Below are 21,988 nucleotides of genomic sequence, written 5' to 3'. Positions count from 1 at the left end.
CCTTGAATACGGGTTTACTGACACATGCCTGAATCAAAAAACAACTTTGAGTTAATGAGGAGGGAACACTGTTGTAACATTGTTAAAAGTTCATAAAAGTTGATTTTACAAATATGTCCCCTTTAATGAAGCACGAACAAAGACGTGATTCATAACGAGCAAATAGTTTATGACGAATGATACACACTTGTGCTGAATTTGACTATGGCAATAAAACTTATTCTGATTCTGTTTGTAGGGAGAATATAACTAAAAGAGTAGGAGGGAGGGGAGAGAGAATGAATCTATGTGAATGGGTTTGGGGGTGGAGGAGGCGGATAGTTCTGCTGCTGTGGTGGATATAAAGAAGAAAGCAGTTGAAAGATTAAAGAGTAGTGCATTTTTATGAATATCGTGGGAGGTGATTAAATGAAATGCAAAGGTAATAGGTTGTGATTGATAGAGACAGAGAGTTGATGTCAGGTATGGGAGGAACAAGAAGCAAAAACATCCTCCTGGTTGAATTAATCTTTATTAGAAATGTAAATGTTGTATCTCTGTTGTATAATATTACTCTCTAGATTGTGTTATGTTCCTTGACCCACTCCCTTACTCCATTTGAGTGGATGATTCTAGCCACCATCATTGCCAACTGCATTGTCCTGGCCCTCGAACAGCATTTGCCTGATGGAGACAAGACGCCATTGTCAGAGCGCCTGGTAAGCTACACACACACTCACACACACACTCACACCCACACACACACCCACACACACACACACACATGTATAACTAAATACTCTTATGTGTGTTTATTATATTTGAGAACGTTGAGAAATTTGTTTTGATGAGTTTCGAACACAAGCAAAAATGTTGTAGTTCTCCATCAGAAATGTATAGATATGAACAACAACTCCTGAATGATAGGTAAAAAATTAAAATCTGTTATCTTTTTTATATTAAACAAAACAGAAACCAATAAAAACAGAGGTGCGCACTAACGGAATTAACATAAGTCACTACTTCTTCTTTTCCATTTGTGGTGAGGGCACATTTTACTCCAAAAATAACTCAAAAGTTTGCATTTTTTTCTTCTGCTCCAGTTAACCCAGTGAAGCAGAGATTTCATTTATTTTTATGCATTTTTTGTGACAAACAACTAAGCAAACGACATTTTTTGTTTGCATTGTACAATTACTCAACAGCATTCTAACCTGGTGTTTCTGTTTTTCCTTGTATCTCCTTAGGACGATACTGAGCCGTATTTCATTGGGATCTTCTGCTTCGAATCTGGAATCAAGATCCTGGCCCTTGGTTTTGCCTTCCATAAGAATTCCTACCTGAGGAATGGTTGGAACGTCATGGACTTTGTGGTGGTTCTCACGGGGTAGGGGCTGTATTTCTCTTTTTATGTTATTGGCTTTCAGTTTGTATATCATAATATCTTGAACTTTTACAATTATGCTCCTGGGCCTTTTTTTTTTGGATTGATGTGGCAGCAGGGTAAAAACTGAACTACGTAGACCATGATCCTTTGCTCTTTTTCAATGCAGTAACAATGAATACAGATGAATCCTTGGATTTTTAGAGATGGCTTTTTAAACATTTCCTGAACTTTCTTTACAATTACAGTTTAACGCTATGCTAATATGGATGTCACACCATAATACTGTACAACATGAATGAAGTGAAGAGCAGGGAGAGACACCCAGCACAGAAGCAATCAATATATGTACAGATTTGCATTAGAGTTCCCTCTGTTGACATCAATACACATGAACAAGATTTATGATTCAAGATTTTTATTGGCATTTTCATAGAAATTACACAAAATTAGGTTTAGAACATCAAACACTGCATAGTTTTGATGTAAAGTGCAATACCAAAGATGCAAGACCCCATCCAAAAACCCATAAATAACATGAAAAATAAAAAGTAAAAATAGCAGCAATTTGGAGCAGTATGACCATGTTTGTAGTGGAAACAATTTGGGTACAGGAAGGGTACAGGAGTCAGTTGATGGTTTATGGACTTACAAACTCTGTTGGAGACTTTCAGGTTTTTTGTCTGTGTCGTAACAATTTGGGGAAAATTGCAACAGAGTGACATTTTAAACAACATTTTAAATATTATAAATGGCAGTATTTACAGCACTACCGGGATTGCCAATTACGGCTGTATATTGGAAAGAAGGATTTGTTGTAGCAAATAGCACGGCAATTATGTAGCTAGGTCCAGTGAGGAGAAACAAAATATCCTCCTGGCTCACAAATGATAATGCTCCTGAACTTGTTAAAAGTTACCACTGTGAAGTATTTGTTGTCATAGACTTAGTACCGATTACGATACCATGATGATAATTAAAAAACAACAAAAAAACAAAACAAAAAAAAGAACAACACTTCTTATTTCGACGAAGAATGTAATTTTCAACATTATATCATAGTACTTTTTTGACATTACCTTATATGAGGTAGGTGCCATAATGATCCATGGGTGTGTCTAGTCTATGTGGTCTTAAACGTTTTCTGGCACAGCTCAAGATTATTATAAAGCTATTCGGGAAAGGTTCAGGTTGTCCTGTGAATGTACTTACTTGCTGAAATGAGTGTCTAGTTTTAGTATTGATTAGTATCTATTTGTGACTTATTTACTGATTATATATTTTTCATCCACAAATACGTTTAGACAGATGAAGACAAAAAATATAAATTATAAATAGCCTAAAAATCATTACATTACCTCACCCTATTATGAGAAATGCCAAGGTTGTGCCCTCCACCTGTGTATCTAGATGTAGTTGTGTGTTAGTTGTCTCTAATGAAAGCCCCCATTCTGTGCGAGGCAGCAGAGGGATCACACAGCTGAACTGCAGGGAGCACCGTAGCCTGGGTCGCCAGCAAATGTCACCCCCTCCCCGCACACACGATAGAAGAGCGCTATGGCAACACTGGTGACAAGATACAAAACAGCATGGAAGACTGGGCGGCAGGTGGGGTAAAGCCATTGGAAACTGTTATAATGGAAATTTATAGCTTGGTGGGCTTCTAATGATATCACATAATTTTTTTAGACCTAAGATTTGGGGTGGGCATTATTGAAAAAAATCAATATCTTGTAGGGGGCAGCTATGCTTTCATTTAACATGATTATGTCTGTGTAACCCCTTAGTCGTCCAGGTCTGATCCATAGTAAAAGAAAAATATCAAATGGACAAAAAGTTGTAGGAGTAAAGACGTTTCACTGCTCATCCATGCCACTTCTTCAGTTCTGGTCAGATTACTGGTGGACACTGCCTTATATCTATTTGAAGGGAGGAGCTAACTATACTTAAACTAAAATGCCAATTGTTTACAGTTTCTGTTTGTAGACCAGGTCTATTGAGCTAGTCTCAGTAGTGGGATTGAGGTCCCGAGGAAATGGTTTGAGACGGAGTTAAAGAAGCAATCCTTCCTTGAACAGAGATGGGGGCCTTAGACATCATCTATCTCCCATCTATAAGTCCATCTTCAGACCCAAATCAAACAATAGGGCTAGCCAGGATTCTAATAAGTGTGAAAGCAGCCATTAGGGACTGAATGATTATGCTAAGTATGACTCAGACACAGTTCACACTTAGTGTAGCACAATAGACCTAGCTTACAAACAGAAACTGCAAACAATAGGTGATTTAGTTTCAGTATAGTTAGCTCCTCCCTTCAGATAGATATAAGGCAGTGTCCACCAGTAATCTGACCAGACTTTTTGTCCAGTTGTCAGATTTTATATTTTTTTTTACCATTAACATTCTTAAATTTAGGATTTTTACTAAGATTTTTACTTTCTTACTAAAATCTATTTTTTTTTTCTTCAACATTTTAGGTTTATAATTTTACTTAGTGGTTGGATATGGGTAGCCAGCAGCACTCCCTTAGTCCACTTCTTTATGCAGTCTATGACATTTGACATTTGACTCGCATTTTGGATAGAATTTTTGATGTTAATGACATAGTTTAAGTATTCCATTTTAGAACTCAGCACTACTTCTTGAATGTTTGTACTTTTCTTTTTTCAAATTTTTTCCACAAACATTGACACTTACCTGATGTAAAACTGCAATGAATATTTACCATGTGCACTATCCCACCAAAGCAAGTCATAAGTTAAGTTAGAAAAACCTGTCATATGCACATTAACATCCCTAATATCACATTTGTTTATAACATTGTGTTATGCTACATTGTTATGTAATGCTAAGTTGTTTATGCATGTCTGTTAGGCTAGCTGATACTCCTATACTTTTAGCCTACCTAGCACATATACATCACATTTACCCCTCTGTCCGTGCGCTGCCTCTCTCTTTGTTGAGCTGTATAAATGTCGCGGGTGCTTTTTAGCTGCTCTTTGAACATGAAACACGGACTGGCCTTTCAACCCACCTATAGCTGAAACCTCTCCTCATGAGCTACTGCCCATTTCCATTTCAAACGTCCCCCCTGTCCCCCCGCTGTCTTAGGAGCACTTGTGGACAATGTCTGATCACACACAAAGGACAGAACAAATGACTCTTAGCATCTGAAATTAAAATCAGAGCAGAAAGTAGTCATATGGTGCAAGTCTTGAACTAGTTTACCCTACTAGCACGTCTCGCCTTCGAAAAGGAAGAAAGACGGGTCTGGCACAGATAACTATTTGATTGTACCTATTACAGTTGCAAGCCTGCAGCGTTAAATAAACAAAATACTTGTCGGGCTATTCAATTATTTCTTGTAATAGGCTACAGTAAAATTTGTTCAATACAGTCAGTATATAAAGAAGCTCTTATGGTAAAAAAAAATCTGTATGCCAGTGCTGTAACAAATATTGGTACCTAAATACTAATCGATAATAAAAGTAGTATCGAAACTAGATTTGAACATTAGATTAGAAGTTTTTAATACCAAAATCAAGTCTGAATATTAGTATAAAGTATTTTTTTCGATCTCAAAGAGGAAGTAGTGTTTTTAGATAGTTGTTGTTAGCAGTGTTAACAGCATCATTTATGGAAATCATCTGAAATGTGTAATACAAAGCTATAGTTCTTGTACCCATGGTTGGCAAACACATTTTCCATAATTATCTTGAAGACTATCACACACCTTTATAGGGTATTCACCAGAGCTTGAGGGTAGCTTTTTTATCTTTGTAACTTTCAGTCGTAATTTGCAGTAGCTAAATTTTTTTTAAGTACTATTTTCTCCACACACAACACAATATCCAGTTATTCTACATATACACTGCTAACCCTGTACTTTAGATCTGTACAAACATGTTCTGAAATGTGATTTTTGTGTTAGTTTATGAGATCATACTTCAGTCTTTTTTTCAAAATGAGAACAGAATTGTATTATTAAAACATAAATTGCAAATCTAGTCACAATGCATGTCAGAAAATTAATGTCGCCCTATTCATGTCTTCCTGCTTCCTGTTATATACAACATTTTGACCCAACATTTCACCATTCAAAAGATATAATATTTAGTTTTAAATGGTTAATCATTATGGCAACGGTCCTAGTTTTTGATCATTCTGAACCCCGTGGATAGAAAAGGGAACTGGAAATGTATCTGTCCAGAGCTGTTGTGTTGTCGTAAAGTGATTTGGCCCGGGGAGTAAGCTACTTTATGTGCTTTATTGATTGTTAGTCCAATTACACTTAGTTTACATCCCTTTGCATCCCTCTCCTTCCTCACCGTCTGCTCCTGTTTTCTCCCCTGTCCTGGCATTGATTGGAAATGAAAATTGATAGTATGGATTGGGATTATATTGTTGATTTCCTATACTGGCCAAGCTATTGCCTTTCCCCAATGACTCTTAATAGTAGTCGGTTTAATAAACTATATATTTTTTTATATGTAGTATTCAGCCTGGTCGCTCAAATGATACATACATAACATATTTAGATCATCATGTTTTATTTATTCCTTTTATTATTTTGAAAATGCTACATTCGCCGAAAAAACATAATAAAATATTTCATTAGTTTCAGTCACTCCCCCTTCATCCTGGTAATGAAACGACTACACATCGCACCAGGTTTGTGAAGTTGTTGTGTATTGTTTTGCTTGTGGGCTGGGCCTTGAGCAGATTCATACTGTTAACCATAAGGGTTCAAATAGGACCTGGGAGAGATGACTTGATTATTCAAATATGCATGGATGACATATAAAACCTCTTCCAGCGTGTTTTTGATGAGGGAATAATGTTATAATATGGTAGAAACCTCCAGAAGTCAGTTTTGTACAATACCCTCTCTCTAAAAACACAGAGGAGCACTTCTTGTTTAAGTACATTATGAAACATTTCTGGTTTCTGCTTGTCTCAGCAGAGAAATTATTGCTTTGCCTGGAACGTTCCACTGTACACCATTAAACCTACCAATTCCCATGGAGCAGGTGACATCACTAGGCCATAGCTGACAGAATGCATGTTTTTCAATTAATAAAAACAGCTGTGCAAGTATGTAATTGCAAGATAGATGTTTAATGCCGTACTGTGGAACATTCCGAGTAAAGAGCTAACATCTCCATGCAGCATGAATCAGAAGGACTGAGAGAAGAGTATCCATGGGTTCCGAATGATGAAATACGTTACCATAGCAATGACAACTTCAACCCAAATAGTATGTATATCATTGAATTGTGAAAAGTCTTCAAAATGTCACCTATATCTGGAAGCTGAAATCGATGAGTGGCTCTTTCTAAAATGGTTTTGCAGGTAAAGATACTGCAGTAGGCTTCATAGTGCTGAAATAAAAAAAAAAAAGACATTAATTCATATATTTATTATCTGCCGTGTGCCACTTTTCATCTCTTTGCTAAGTGGCTGTTTATCTTCTTGAAATACTATTGTGTGGAAAAACAATTACTCTGGCTCCTCCCCTGGCCTTGTTACCTAGGTGATATCAAGATTCTATCAATGAGCCCAAGTCCCTGTTGCCATGGAGACACTTGTGAATGGGAGAGGGCCCTGTAACCGTGGAGACGAGGTTGTGAATGAGGGACTGCTGCTCCTGTCTGACACTGTTTATGACCAAGAGGATGCTGGGAATAGCTTATCAAGGTTTATACTGTATAGGTTACATCATAAGTTATATTTATTTTTCAGAATTTGATTTAAATATAATTTTTCATAATCTCAGATGGAGGACTGCGTTACTCTACGGGCAATAATCTATTTTTTTTTTTTTTTTATAAAGATGTCCATGCATTTCAAACTTGACAATTTTGATTTTGATTGCTGCAAGATTAATCGCAGTCAAATCGAAATTGCAATTTTAATAGCTGTAAATAGCAGATTGCGATTACTTAACATGATTTCTTCTACAAAAAAAAACTAAATCTCTTGTCAAATTCTGTCTAAAACCTGCTAACCCTGTAGTTTAGACCTTGACAAACATGTTCTGAAATGCATGGGATTCTTGGATTAGTTTACAGTTCATCTCAAATCTAATCACAATCGTAAATTAAAAAAAAAAAAAAAAAAAAAAATGCAATTGTATATATTTTCAAAATTGCTTAGCCTTACTCCATAAACCTGCGAATTTGTGAATAATTTTACTGTCTTTGCATTTCATTTTTATTTCATTTTAGAACATTTATGCTTAGTAGTTAACATAGCTAATTTTATTTCATGTGGATTAGCTACTACAGTGATATTAACTAAAATCCAGGCAACCAACTCGCTGAATTTTTTACCTTTTAACCTCAAATTTCACAGTTATTAAGACAATCTACTAAGTCCAAATTGCAGTCTACATGTTGCAAATCTAAAAATCATACAGTTTGTGATGTATGTATTGTTTAAATTATATTGTGAATGGCATATTAATGTGTTTGAAATCAAAATGTTGGTCAAGTAAAATACATTTATTCTACAACTCCTTTTTGCGTGAACAGTTTAACCTTAAATCATTTCATTGTCTGTTCTATCACTGCAGTATCATTAGTTTTATTGGAAATGCAGTGTTAGCTCATGCACATAGCAGCCCTCTCCATAACCAGCTAGTCTCTGCTGAGCTATTGAATGTCACACAATGTCATTAGAAGGAGCCAGAGCCGGTACGCTAGTGATGGATACCACAGGGAGCTAGCTCGGTGGTAACACTAGAACTGGGGGAGGGCCGTATCAACTCAAATGAATATCTCTATGTATTTTTGGCAAATGATAATCTGGAAATATTTTTGGAATCACAAATGAATCACAAGCAAAATGTGCAGGTTAGTGTTGTATTGTTCAACTTGTATTTGTATTTGTAGTTGTTTTGTGTCGGATTGGTTTGGAGTGGAGCTGTACAAAATGAAACCAGCTCCCTTATTGAAATGGCTTTATACAAAACACTGACGGTGCAAGAACATCATCTACTGTCACATTGTGTAGTGAAGGAATTGAACAAAAAATATAACATCAATTAAAGTTAAAGCACAAGTTAAAAAAATACAACTCCAGATACAATGTTTCATTGTTTTATATTACATTGTTATAATATTTTTAGGAAATAACATAATTTTCCAGGCTGATTAAGAACAGAATCCAGTTCACCTTAAGTGTGTTTTTGTTGGATAAACAGGTGACACATCGGGTCACATCTGTGGAGAGGCAACCACTCCCTCAGTAAAATGCTAAATTTGTAAGGTCATTTTGAGGAATAAAACAAAATCATTGTGACTTGGATATGTTTAAAGGTACAGTAAAGAAAGTTAAAACCATATTTCAGAACACTATCCATTGAGTTAGATTTATACTATGGGAGATTATAGCCAAAGGAACAACATTTCTATGGAAACAGGTCAGGTTTGTGGGGATGCAAGCCCGCTCACAATAATGCTTTTTTTCAGTGAATAAATACAAAAATAATAATAATAATCACTGTGGCTTTAGTGTCATACTATGGAGTATTCTAAGCAAAGCGTGGAGACCAGCAAATGGTCTGCCCGTCACCAGAAAAGGTACGTAGATGCAGTGCACCTACCTAACACCAAAAAATGAAGCAAAGCATATTTATATCATTATACTGAATTCAAATAGTGACTCACAGTTCTGCGTTAAAGTGTTTTTTTTTTCAGCAAAGTTCTTGAAAAATATTCAAAATATCCCACTATTTTTATCTGTAGTTGTTTTGTTTTTTTCCTCATATTTATCGAGGCTGCCCATGTAAATAAATGGCATTGTGGGCCATGCTAGATCATAACTCATACAACCACATATAACGCAGCATTGAGCTATCTCGAGGTGCATTTCATTCATAGCTGTGATTAAGCCTGTGTCAATTATGTGCCTTTTCAGTGCAACAGAGAGAAGGGAAATGTGTCAGAGCCAGCCAGCGATCTAGCTAGAAAACGATCCGGAGAGCATAAGGAGAAGGGATGATTCACCGTGTGTGCGTCAGACGATTGCACTTACTGTAAGTCTGGCAGGGCAGGCGACATCTTAACCCCCCCGGAGCAGGCTCACATGCTGGGCACTGCTCAGCGCTCGGAAGCAAGGGCCCCTGTCTTCCGTTCAGGTGGTGTCCGGGAATACAATGTTATAAAGATAAAAAGTGCTAAGTCAGCACCATGTAGCTCGCACCATCTGTCACTGTTCACACTCCAGGCACGTGTGAGGAGTTCTCCAACTGTGCGGCCCTGTACTCGCTACTATGAGCTTTTATCTTAGTTTGCTATTTTAAGTACGGTTTTGTGCTAGGGAGGCGATTCTAAAAAAGTAAAAATAAATAAATAAATAAATAAGTTGGGAAAACAAAACTGTATTGTGTGCAAATTGTAGGGGTACTTGAATGGATTCTGTAGTAGCAACTTTGTGAATTGCTTTTAAGTAGAGCTGTGACTGTTTCAAACTCAATTTTGATACTACGGATTAGACTCGATACTTGATACTGTTTTTGATATTAAAGATAGACTCGATACCAATTTTGATACTCAAATGATAATTTTTTTAAACAGTATTTTAATTTTCAACACAAAATAATAGTACTTCTTTATTATACCATGTAGTCTGTTCTAGTTCTGATAAAACTCAAGATGAAACTGTTCAGGAAACGGGAAACTCTTCACATTATCTCCAGTTATGTGATTTTTCTTTCAGTATCGATACTTGCTTAAATGAGTATGTTAGTTTAGATTCTAGTTTTTGTGTTGTTCTGATTTTCTATCCTTTTGACAACCGTGCTGTGAAAATTGTTTTTCCAAATCATCAATGATCAGTTTGGTGATTTTTTAAAGAAGACAACATTAAAATCCTTTTAACTGTAGTTTTTAGTCTGTTGAAAGTACTGGATGCTAAAGCCAAGATTCATTTTTGGAATACATTTTTCGTCATTTCGCCCAGTCTTATTTTTGTGTTGAAATGGTGGTTTTAATTCTGCATATTCCATGTTTTTTGACGAGCATGTTTATATAGCTCTTGTAAATATTGTCAAAGATGTTACATGTGCAGTTTAAATCAGGCTGATATCAATAGCTGCTAGCCTTAAAGTTGAGATGCAACTTAGTCATCTAAAATGATCAGAATGAGTCAGGTGAAGATAGAAGAGCATTTCCTGGATCATCTAATGACATCACAAAGTGGAACAGAGAGAGTTTTTAGGAAAGTAGGATGGTCTAAGTTTGCAGGAATATTCAGACGTGGAAATGCAACAAAATAAAACCTACCATCATTATAAAGTGTTTGAATAATTTTGTTTAATATTGGCTTGTTACATATGCTTATAATTATGGTAAACTAGTGTGAATGAACTCATGAACTATTAGCCATGGCAATAATACAATCTTTTTTTTTTTATTGTAAAGACAAGTTACACAACCTAGATTTGAAGGTTTTAAAGATAGGAGACCAGGGAAACTTACAGGAAGACACAGGAAGAACATGTCAACTCTACACAGAAAATTCCTACTTGATCCGGGAATCGAACCCAGGACCATTGTGCTGCGAGGTGACAAGGCTTACCACTCATTCACTGTACTGCCATCAATTAGACACGCAGTAGTGTGTGACCAGAGGAAACCTACACAGACAAGGGGAGAACATGCAATCTCTACAAAGAAAATCCCCACCTGATCCGATAATCGAACCCAGGACCATCTTGCTGCGAGGTGGCGGGGCACCGCTCACTGCTGTTATAAACTCATTAGTGTAAAAAAAAAACACCCATTACATGTACTATTTCCTCCTCTCTTCTCCTGAAACAGTGGCTCCTCTGGTTCACTTGTCAGCTGTATCGATCGCTAGGCTCTTAGAGGATTTACATAAGGCGCTCACACACTTGTAATTAGCGGTTTTGTGTTAACTATATGTGTGACAGACAGGGCCCTGAAAGCCAAGGAGACTGGCAGTGTTTACTATGGAGGTGTGAATATGTCCAAATCTCACTGTATGAGCGTTATGCAATCACAGCAGGGTAACTGTTTTGAATATTGCAGTAATGAATATGCAAGGCTTTAATACAGTGTTTTTATATGGAGCTTGTCAAACTGCATCAAAACTGAAAGCTGCACTCGGTAACTTTCCTGATAGATGGTCCTCCACATACTGTTTTTGCAATGTTCCAAAGTTTGGCATTATGCTAATATATGAAGCGGGTGATGTCACTTGTCTCTATGGAGATAGTTCCGTGTCAAATAAATAAAGAAATTAAATATTATGCTATGATTCCTGTGTATTTTAAAATATAACTTGACATTTTACATTTGCCAAAAAGTATTGCGTCTATTAATGTTTTCTAAATATGATGATGATGTATTCTTATGGTTTTTTGTTTTTTTTCCACACATTGATATCATAAAATACAATAAAAAGATCAAACAAACAAACAAAAATTTTAAGTTAAGGTGTTATTTTTACTAAAATTTTACCAGAACGTGTGTGCCTTGCCTTAAGGTTAAAAAATATTGTCTATCACAATGCATATGTAAGGAAATCAAAATTGTATTACATTGTCAGTTTCTTTATGTGACCTGTACTGAAAAACAACAAAGGATCATGGTCTTTGTAGTTTCCTCTGCTATTAACCCTTTACCATACCGCTGTAACAAAACAATGCATTTCAGGCCCAGGAGGTTGCAATTTGAAATACTAACTCCAACACAATTTTGCATGATGTATCGACATTCCAACACCACTTTTTTGTTATATTCTTAAAGACCTTATTCATTTTGTTCCCAGGATCCTGTCGACTGTGGGATCGGAGTTTGACTTGAGAACTCTGAGAGCGGTGCGTGTGCTGAGGCCGCTCAAACTTGTCTCTGGTATTCCTAGTAAGTAAAAGTTCCATATTAAGTTCCACATTAAAAGTTCCACATTAAATTACAATTGATTTATTTGGGTTGTAAATAGTTATAGTAATAATAGTTATGTGTAATGATAAAGTTGTAAACTATTTTTTTTTCCAGTAAAATTGAGTTGCCCCAGATATATTGTAAAAAAAAAAAACAGGTCTTATGGTCAAAATCAAACCGATGTGTGCTGCCTGCGTCTAATTATATAGTGTATTTATCATCTGTGAACGAGGAAGTAATGCCGGGATGTTGTTAGTTAGTAGTTGTTGTTAGCCATGACCGCTAAACTTCGCTTAGGCCTCTGAAAGTTGTGTAAAACCCTTATAAACTCGTCGTGGTGAATAATTAGGATGCCCAGATGTGTTTTTAAAATGGTAAAAATCTGGTACAGCATCTTAAACATCTCAAGACTGATCCAGAATACTTGTTTTTGGTTCGTGAATGGCTCAACAAACTTGCTAAATATGCCTGAACAGTACAACTTCTAGCTAGCATATAGTCATTTTGTGCTGACAGAGAAGATGGTAAAGTTTGTCATTCCTCTAAAGTGCTATTTTTATTAACCAATTCACATTTCATTTCTAAATTTGACGATGATTTATTTTTGTGACCTAATTACTAATGGCAATAAAATCAAACATTATAAAAACTTGCAATATTTAGACTTGTACAACGCATGAATTAGATACAAAATTAGCATGTTTCACACAAAACGCATGTTAAAAATAGGACTTGTGCGAGCTAGTTTTCTATTAGCACTGTTTGTGTAATATGCCACAGAAACAGGTTGGTGTGAACACTTGGTTACAGTGGCAGGGGCGCTCCAGCACCACTGCAGTGATATTAATAGGCTGCTCTCCACTACAACAGCTGAAGAGGCTTACTCATCATAGAAATCATGGAAATCTGTAAATAACTATTGTACAAGCTTTTCAGTAACAGTCTGATAACATAAAGACAAATGTCATGATAGGTGGTGTCCAAATGACATTACAACATTCTACAGTCCATACTTTAAAACTGAGCTATGGTGAAAATTCTATCGTAAAAATTGGAGTTTTAATTGTGAGGATTGTGAAAAGCTAGTTTATGGTTAATTTCTTTGTATATTTGTTACTGGGCCTGTTCACATGAAACAAAAACTGGTACAAACGTCACTGTTTTATCTGTCAGAACAAATAAACCTGGTGAACCTATTTATTTATTTATTTAGTCGCACAGGCACAATTACTGTGAGTTGACTGGACATATATGGCTAGTTGGTCAACACAACCTCTAACCTAATTATTATTATTATTATTTTTTATATTCAATCTTACTCTTACTGAGAACCTGGCTTCTGTACACTTCAATTTTATTTTATTTATTATTATTATTATTATTATTTTTTTTTTTTAAGGAATAAAAAGTGCTGAATTTTGCCATGACGATAACAACAACTAGCATGCTAAGCTCACTTCCTGATTATCGGATGGTAAAACACTTTCTAATAAGTTGCAGCACACAGCTGACTTATAGTATTTTGACCTCAAGAGCTGCTTATACAATATATTTATGTGATGGGGCAAGACAAAGTTTGCAGGTACAGGGTGTAAATGTGTTTTTGATACAAACACACAAATAAAAATAAAACATTTGCATGGACTGACTCATGTACGATGCTGTGTGGTGCAGGCTTACAGGTGGTACTCAAGTCCATCATGAAGGCCATGATCCCCCTGCTGCAGATCGGCCTCCTGCTCTTCTTCGCCATCCTCATGTTCGCCATCATTGGCCTGGAGTTCTACATGGGCAAGTTCCACACCACCTGCTTCGACAATCAAACAGGTACGCACCTCTCTCACTCTCTCACTCTCTCTTTCTCTCTTTCTCTCACCACACACACCATCATGTAACAGATCATCATTTTACACGGAGGAGCTTTTCATCATTTGGACAGCAACACTTGGCTCCTTGATGTGTGGAGAATACAGCAATGTTGAGCTGTTAAAGAAGACATATTATGCTTTCATTCGGATGTTAAGTATTAAATCATATACAGAGATCATTATTTTACATATTGTGACTTAAAAAAGATGTAAAGCCCCAATGCGTAACTTTATAGAATTAAAAATAGATTAAAGTGTGTTAAAGTGTTTTTTTTGTTTTTTTGTTTTTTTTTTCATTTTGGTTGTTTTTATTAGATTAAAAAACAGAGAAAACCATGCATCCCTGTGAGCGGGCTTGAATCTCAACAAACCTGGCTCTTATTTGGCCGAGAGGATGTCCTTCACCTGCTTGTCTCCATGGAAATGTTGTTCCTTTAGCTATAAAATTTCACAGTACAGCATAAAACATATCTATCTCCATGGAAAGTGTTCCAAAGCATGATTTCAACCTTTATGTTCACGGAATCGTGCAGATGATGTGCCACCTCCAGAAAATTGAAAATGAAACCTCATATATACATCTCCTTTAAAGGTTATATATATATATATATATATATATATATATATATATATATATATATATATATATATATATATATATATATATATATATATATATATATATATATATATATATATATATATATATATATATATATAATATATAATATATATATATATATATATATATATATATAAACTCTTTAAAGGAGATGTATATATGAGGTTTCATTTTCAATTTTCTGGAGGTGGCACATCATCTGCACGATTCCGTGAACATAAAGGTTGAAATCATGCTTTGGAACACTTTCCATGGATCTAGATATGTTTTATGCTGTACTGTGAAATTTTATAGCTAAAGGAAACAACCATTCCATGGAGACAAGTCAGGTGAAGGACATCCTCTCGGCCAAATAAGAGCCAGGTTTGTTGGAGATTCAAGCCCGCTCACAGGGATGCATGGTTTTTCTCTGTTTTTTAATCTAATTAAAACAACCAAAATGAAAAAAAAACAAAAAAACAAAAAAAACACTTTAACACACTTTAATCTATTTTTAATTCTATAAAGTTACGCATTGGGGCTTTACATCTTTTTTAAGTCACAATATGTAAAATAATGATCTCTGTATATGATTTAATACTTAACATCCGAATGAAAGCATAATATGTCTTCTTTAACAGCTCAACATTGCTGTATTCTCCACACATCAAGGAGCCAAGTGTTGCTGTCCAAATGATGAAAAGCTCCTCCGTGTAAATGATGATCTGTTACATGATGGTGTGTGTGGTGAGAGAAAGAGAGAAAGAGAGAGTGAGAGAGTGAGAGAGGTGCGTACCTGTTTGATTGTCGAAGCAGGTGGTGTGGAACTTGCCCATGTAGAACTCCAGGCCAATGATGGCGAACATGAGGATGGCGAAGAAGAGCAGGAGGCCGATCTGCAGCAGGGGGATCATGGCCTTCATGATGGACTTGAGTACCACCTGTAAGCCTGCACCACACAGCATCGTACATGAGTCAGTCCATGCAAATGTTTTATTTTTATTTGTGTGTTTGTATCAAAAACACATTTACACCCTGTACCTGCAAACTTTGTCTTGCCCCATCACATAAATATATTGTATAAGCAGCTCTTGAGGTCAAAATACTATAAGTCAGCTGTGTGCTGCAACTTATTAGAAAGTGTTTTACCATCTGATATTCAGGAAGTGAGCTTAGCATGCTAGTTGTTGTTATCGTCATGGCAAAATTCAGCACTTTTTATTCCTTAAAAAAAAAAATAATAATAATAATAATAATAAATAAAATAAAATTGAAGTGTACAGAAGCCAGGTTCTCAGTAAGAGTAAGATTGAATATAAAAATAATAATAATAATAATTAGGTTAGAGGTTGTGTTGACCAACTAGCCATATATGTCCAGTCAACTCACAGTAATTGTGCCTGTGCGACTAAATAAATAAATAAATAGGTTCACCAGGTTTATTTGTTCTGACAGATAAAACAGTGACGTTTGTACCAGTTTTTGTTTCATGTGAACAGGCCCAGTAACAAATATACAAAGAAATTAACCATAAAACTAGCTTTTCACAATCCTCACAATTAAAACTCCAATTTTTACGATAGAATTTTCACCATAGCTCAGTTTTAAAGTATGGACTGTAGAATGTTGTAATGTCATTTGGACACCACCTATCATGACATTTGTCTTTATGTTATCAGACTGTTACTGAAAAGCTTGTACAATAGTTATTTACAGATTTCCATGATTTCTATGATGAGTAAGCCTCTTCAGCTGTTGTAGTGGAGAGCAGCCTATTAATATCACTGCAGTGGTGCTGGAGCGCCCCTGCCACTGTAACCAAGTGTTCACACCAACCTGTTTCTGTGGCATATTACACAAACAGTGCTAATAGAAAACTAGCTCGCACAAGTCCTATTTTTAACATGCGTTTTGTGTGAAACATGCTAATTTTGTATCTAATTCATGCGTTGTACAAGTCTAAATATTGCAAGTTTTTATAATGTTTGATTTTATTGCCATTAGTAATTAGGTCACAAAAATAAATCATCGTCAAATTTAGAAATGAAATGTGAATTGGTTAATAAAAATAGCACTTTAGAGGAATGACAAACTTTACCATCTTCTCTGTCAGCACAAAATGACTATATGCTAGCTAGAAGTTGTACTGTTCAGGCATATTTAGCAAGTTTGTTTGAGCCATTCACGAACCAAAAACAAGTATTCTGGATCAGTCTTGAGATGTTTAAGATGCTGTACCAGATTTTTTACCATTTTAAAAACACATCTGGGCATCCTAATTATTCACCACGACGAGTTTATAAGGGTTTTACACAACTTTCAGAGGCCTAAGCGAAGTTTAGCGGTCATGGCTAACAACAACTACTAACTAACAACATCCCGGCATTACTTCCTCGTTCACAGATGATAAATACACTATATAATTAGACGCAGGCAGCACACATCGGTTTGATTTTGACCATAAGACCTGTTTTTTTTTTTTACAATATATCTGGGGCAACTCAATTTTACTGGAAAAAAAAATAGTTTACAACTTTATCATTACACATAACTATTATTACTATAACTATTTACAACCCAAATAAATCAATTGTAATTTAATGTGGAACTTTTAATGTGGAACTTAATATGGAACTTTTACTTACTAGGAATACCAGAGACAAGTTTGAGCGGCCTCAGCACACGCACCGCTCTCAGAGTTCTCAAGTCAAACTCCGATCCCACAGTCGACAGGATCCTGGGAACAAAATGAATAAGGTCTTTAAGAATATAACAAAAAAGTGGTGTTGGAATGTCGATACATCATGCAAAATTGTGTTGGAGTTAGTATTTCAAATTGCAACCTCCTGGGCCTGAAATGCATTGTTTTGTTACAGCGGTAATGGTAAAGGGTTAATAGCAGAGGAAACTACAAAGACCATGATCCTTTGTTGTTTTTCAGTACAGGTCACATAAAGAAACTGACAATGTAATACAATTTTTGATTTCCTTACATATGCATTGTGATAGACAATATTTTTTAACCTTAAGGCAAGGCACACACGTTCTGGTAAAATTTAGTAAAAATAACACCTTAACTTAAAATTTTTGTTTGTTTGTTTGATCTTTTTATTGTATTTTATGATATCAATGTGTGGAAAAAAAACAAAAAACCATAAGAATACATCATCATCATATTTAGAAAACATTAATAGACGCAATACTTTTTGGCAAATGTAAAATGTCAAGTTATATTTTAAAATACACAGGAATCATAGCATAATATTTAATTTCTTTATTTATTTGACACGGAACTATCTCCATAGAGACAAGTGACATCACCCGCTTCATATATTAGCATAATGCCAAACTTTGGAACATTGCAAAAACAGTATGTGGAGGACCATCTATCAGGAAAGTTACCGAGTGCAGCTTTCAGTTTTGATGCAGTTTGACAAGCTCCATATAAAAAACACTGTATTAAAGCCCTTGCATATTCATTACTGCAATATTCAAAACAGTTACCCTGCTGTGATTGCATAAACGCTCATACAGTGAGATTTGGACATATTCACACCTCCATAGTAAACACTGCCAGTCTCCTTGGCTTTCAGGGCCCTGTCTGTCACACATATAGTTAACACAAAACCGCTAATTACAAGTGTGTGAGCGCCTTATGTAAATCCTCTAAGAGCCTAGCGATCGATACAGCTGACAAGTGAACCAGAGGAGCCACTGTTTCAGGAGAAGAGAGGAGGAAATAGTACATGTAATGGGTGTTTTTTTTTTACACTAATGAGTTTATAACAGCAGTGAGCGGTGCCCCGCCACCTCGCAGCAAGATGGTCCTGGGTTCGATTATCGGATCAGGTGGGATTTTCTTTGTAGAGATTGCATGTTCTCCCCTTGTCTGTGTAGGTTTCCTCTGGTCACACACTACTGCGTGTCTAATTGATGGCAGTACAGTGAATGAGTGGTAAGCCTTGTCACCTCGCAGCACAATGGTCCTGGGTTCGATTCCCGGATCAAGTAGGAATTTTCTGTGTAGAGTTGACATGTTCTTCCTGTGTCTTCCTGTAAGTTTCCCCTGGTCTCCTATCTTTAAAACCTTCAAATCTAGGTTGTGTAACTTGTTCTTTACAATAAAAAAAAAAGATTGTATTATTGCCATGGCTAATAGTTCATGAGTTCATTCACACTAGTTTACCATAATTATAAGCATATGTAACAAGCCAATATTAAACAAAATTATTCAAACACCTTTATAATGATGGTAGGTTTTATTTTGTTGCATTTCCACGTCTGAATATTCCTGCAAACTTAGACCATCCTACTTTCCTAAAAACTCTCTCTGTTCCACTTTGTGATGTCATTAGATGATCCAGGAAATGCTCTTCTATCTTCACCTGACTCATTCTGATCATTTTAGATGACTAAGTTGCATCTCAACTTTAAGGCTAGCAGCTATTGATATCAGCCTGATTTAAACTGCACATGTAACATCTTTGACAATATTTACAAGAGCTATATAAACATGCTCGTCAAAAAACATGGAATATGCAGAATTAAAACCACCATTTCAACACAAAAATAAGACTGGGCGAAATGACGAAAAATGTATTCCAAAAATGAATCTTGGCTTTAGCATCCAGTACTTTCAACAGACTAAAAAACTACAGTTAAAAGGATTTTAATGTTGTCTTCTTTAAAAAATCACCAAACTGATCATTGATGATTTGGAAAAACAATTTTTCACAGCACGGTTGTCAAAAGGATAGAAAATCAGAAAACACAAAAACTAGAATCTAAACAACATACTCATTTAAGCAAGTATCGATACTGAAAGAAAAATCACATAACTGGAGATAATGTGAAGAGTTTCCCGTTTCCTGAACAGTTTCATCTTGAGTTTTATCAGAAACTAGAACAGACTACATGGTATAATAAAGAAGTACTATTATTTTGTGTTGAAAATTAAAATACTGTTTTAAAAAAATTATCATTTGAGTATCAAAATTGGTATCGAGTCTATCTTTAATATCAAAAACAGTATCAAGTATCGAGTCTAATCCGTAGTATCAAAATTGAGTTTGAAACAGTCACAGCTCTACTTAAAAGCAATTCACAAAGTTGCTACTACAGAATCCATTCAAGTACCCCTACAATTTGCACACAATACAGTTTTGTTTTCCCAACTTATTTATTTATTTATTTATTTTTACTTTTTTAGAATCGCCTCCCTAGCACAAAACCGTACTTAAAATAGCAAACTAAGATAAAAGCTCATAGTAGCGAGTACAGGGCCGCACAGTTGGAGAACTCCTCACACGTGCCTGGAGTGTGAACAGTGACAGATGGTGCGAGCTACATGGTGCTGACTTAGCACTTTTTATCTTTATAACATTGTATTCCCGGACACCACCTGAACGGAAGACCGGGGCCCTTGCTTCCGAGCGCTGAGCAGTGCCCAGCATGTGAGCCTGCTCCGGGGGGGTTAAGATGTCGCCTGCCCTGCCAGACTTACAGTAAGTGCAATCGTCTGACGCACACACGGTGAATCATCCCTTCTCCTTATGCTCTCCGGATCGTTTTTCTAGCTAGATCGCTGGCTGGCTCTGACACATTTCCCTTCTCTCTGTTGCACTGAAAAGGCACATAATTGACACAGGCTTAATCACAGCTATGAATGAAATGCACCTCGAGATAGCTCAATGCTGCGTTATATGTGGTTGTATGAGTTATGATCTAGCATGGCCCACAATGCCATTTATTTACATGGGCAGCCTCGATAAATATGAGGAAAAAAACAAAACAACTACAGATAAAAATAGTGGGATATTTTGAATATTTTTCAAGAACTTTGCTGAAAAAAAAAAACACTTTAACGCAGAACTGTGAGTCACTATTTGAATTCAGTATAATGATATAAATATGCTTTGCTTCATTTTTTGGTGTTAGGTAGGTGCACTGCATCTACGTACCTTTTCTGGTGACGGGCAGACCATTTGCTGGTCTCCACGCTTTGCTTAGAATACTCCATAGTATGACACTAAAGCCACAGTGATTATTATTATTATTTTTGTATTTATTCACTGAAAAAAAGCATTATTGTGAGCGGGCTTGCATCCCACAAACCTGACCTGTTTCCATAGAAATGTTGTTCCTTTGGCTATAATCTCCCATAGTATAAATCTAACTCAATGGATAGTGTTCTGAAATATGGTTTTAACTTTCTTTACTGTACCTTTAAACATATCCAAGTCACAATGTTGTTTTATTCCTCAAAATGACCTTACAAATTTAGCATTTTACTGAGGGAGTGGTTGCCTCTCCACAGATGTGACCCGATGTGTCACCTGTTTATCCAACAAAAACACACTTAAGGTGAACTGGATTCTGTTCTTAATCAGCCTGGAAAATTATGTTATTTCCTAAAAATATTATAACAATGTAATATAAAACAATGAAACATTGTATCTGGAGTTGTATTTTTTTAACTTGTGCTTTAACTTTAATTGATGTTATATTTTTTGTTCAATTCCTTCACTACACAATGTGACAGTAGATGATGTTCTTGCACCGTCAGTGTTTTGTATAAAGCCATTTCAATAAGGGAGCTGGTTTCATTTTGTACAGCTCCACTCCAAACCAATCCGACACAAAACAACTACAAATACAAATACAATTGAACAATACAACACTAACCTGCACATTTTGCTTGTGATTCATTTGTGATTCCAAAAATATTTCCAGATTATCATTTGCCAAAAATACATAGAGATATTCATTTGAGTTGATACGGCCCTCCCCCAGTTCTAGTGTTACCACCGAGCTAGCTCCCTGTGGTATCCATCACTAGCGTACCGGCTCTGGCTCCTTCTAATGACATTGTGTGACATTCAATAGCTCAGCAGAGACTAGCTGGTTATGGAGAGGGCTGCTATGTGCATGAGCTAACACTGCATTTCCAATAAAACTAATGATACTGCAGTGATAAAACAGACAATGAAATGATTTAAGGTTAAACTGTTCACGCAAAAAGGAGTTGTAGAATAAATGTATTTTACTTGACCAACATTTTGATTTCAAACACATTAATATGCCATTCACAATATAATTTAAACAATACATACATCACAAACTGTATGATTTTTAGATTTGCAACATGTAGACTGCAATTTGGACTTAGTAGATTGTCTTAATAACTGTGAAATTTGAGGTTAAAAGGTAAAAAATTCAGCGAGTTGGTTGCCTGGATTTTAGTTAA

General features: G+C 35.8%; 1 protein-coding gene across 1 annotated transcript in view; it reads left to right on the top strand.

The window, feature by feature from the left end:
- Positions 1-21,988, top strand: part of cacna1aa (calcium channel, voltage-dependent, P/Q type, alpha 1A subunit, a) — a 107,190-nt gene that overhangs the window by 22,377 nt on the left and 62,825 nt on the right. Inside the window, exons 2-5 of the mRNA XM_055223865.1 lie at positions 593-698; positions 1,227-1,366; positions 12,161-12,252; positions 13,948-14,100. Coding sequence (XP_055079840.1) covers positions 593-698; positions 1,227-1,366; positions 12,161-12,252; positions 13,948-14,100 — 491 coding nt within the window. The remainder of the gene's footprint in view (positions 1-592; positions 699-1,226; positions 1,367-12,160; positions 12,253-13,947; positions 14,101-21,988) is intronic.

This window comes from Periophthalmus magnuspinnatus, chromosome 8 (assembly GCF_009829125.3).
Source record: "Periophthalmus magnuspinnatus isolate fPerMag1 chromosome 8, fPerMag1.2.pri, whole genome shotgun sequence".
Taxonomy (NCBI): Eukaryota; Metazoa; Chordata; class Actinopteri; order Gobiiformes; family Gobiidae; genus Periophthalmus; species Periophthalmus magnuspinnatus.
This window is presented reverse-complemented; position numbering and strand designations above follow the sequence as displayed.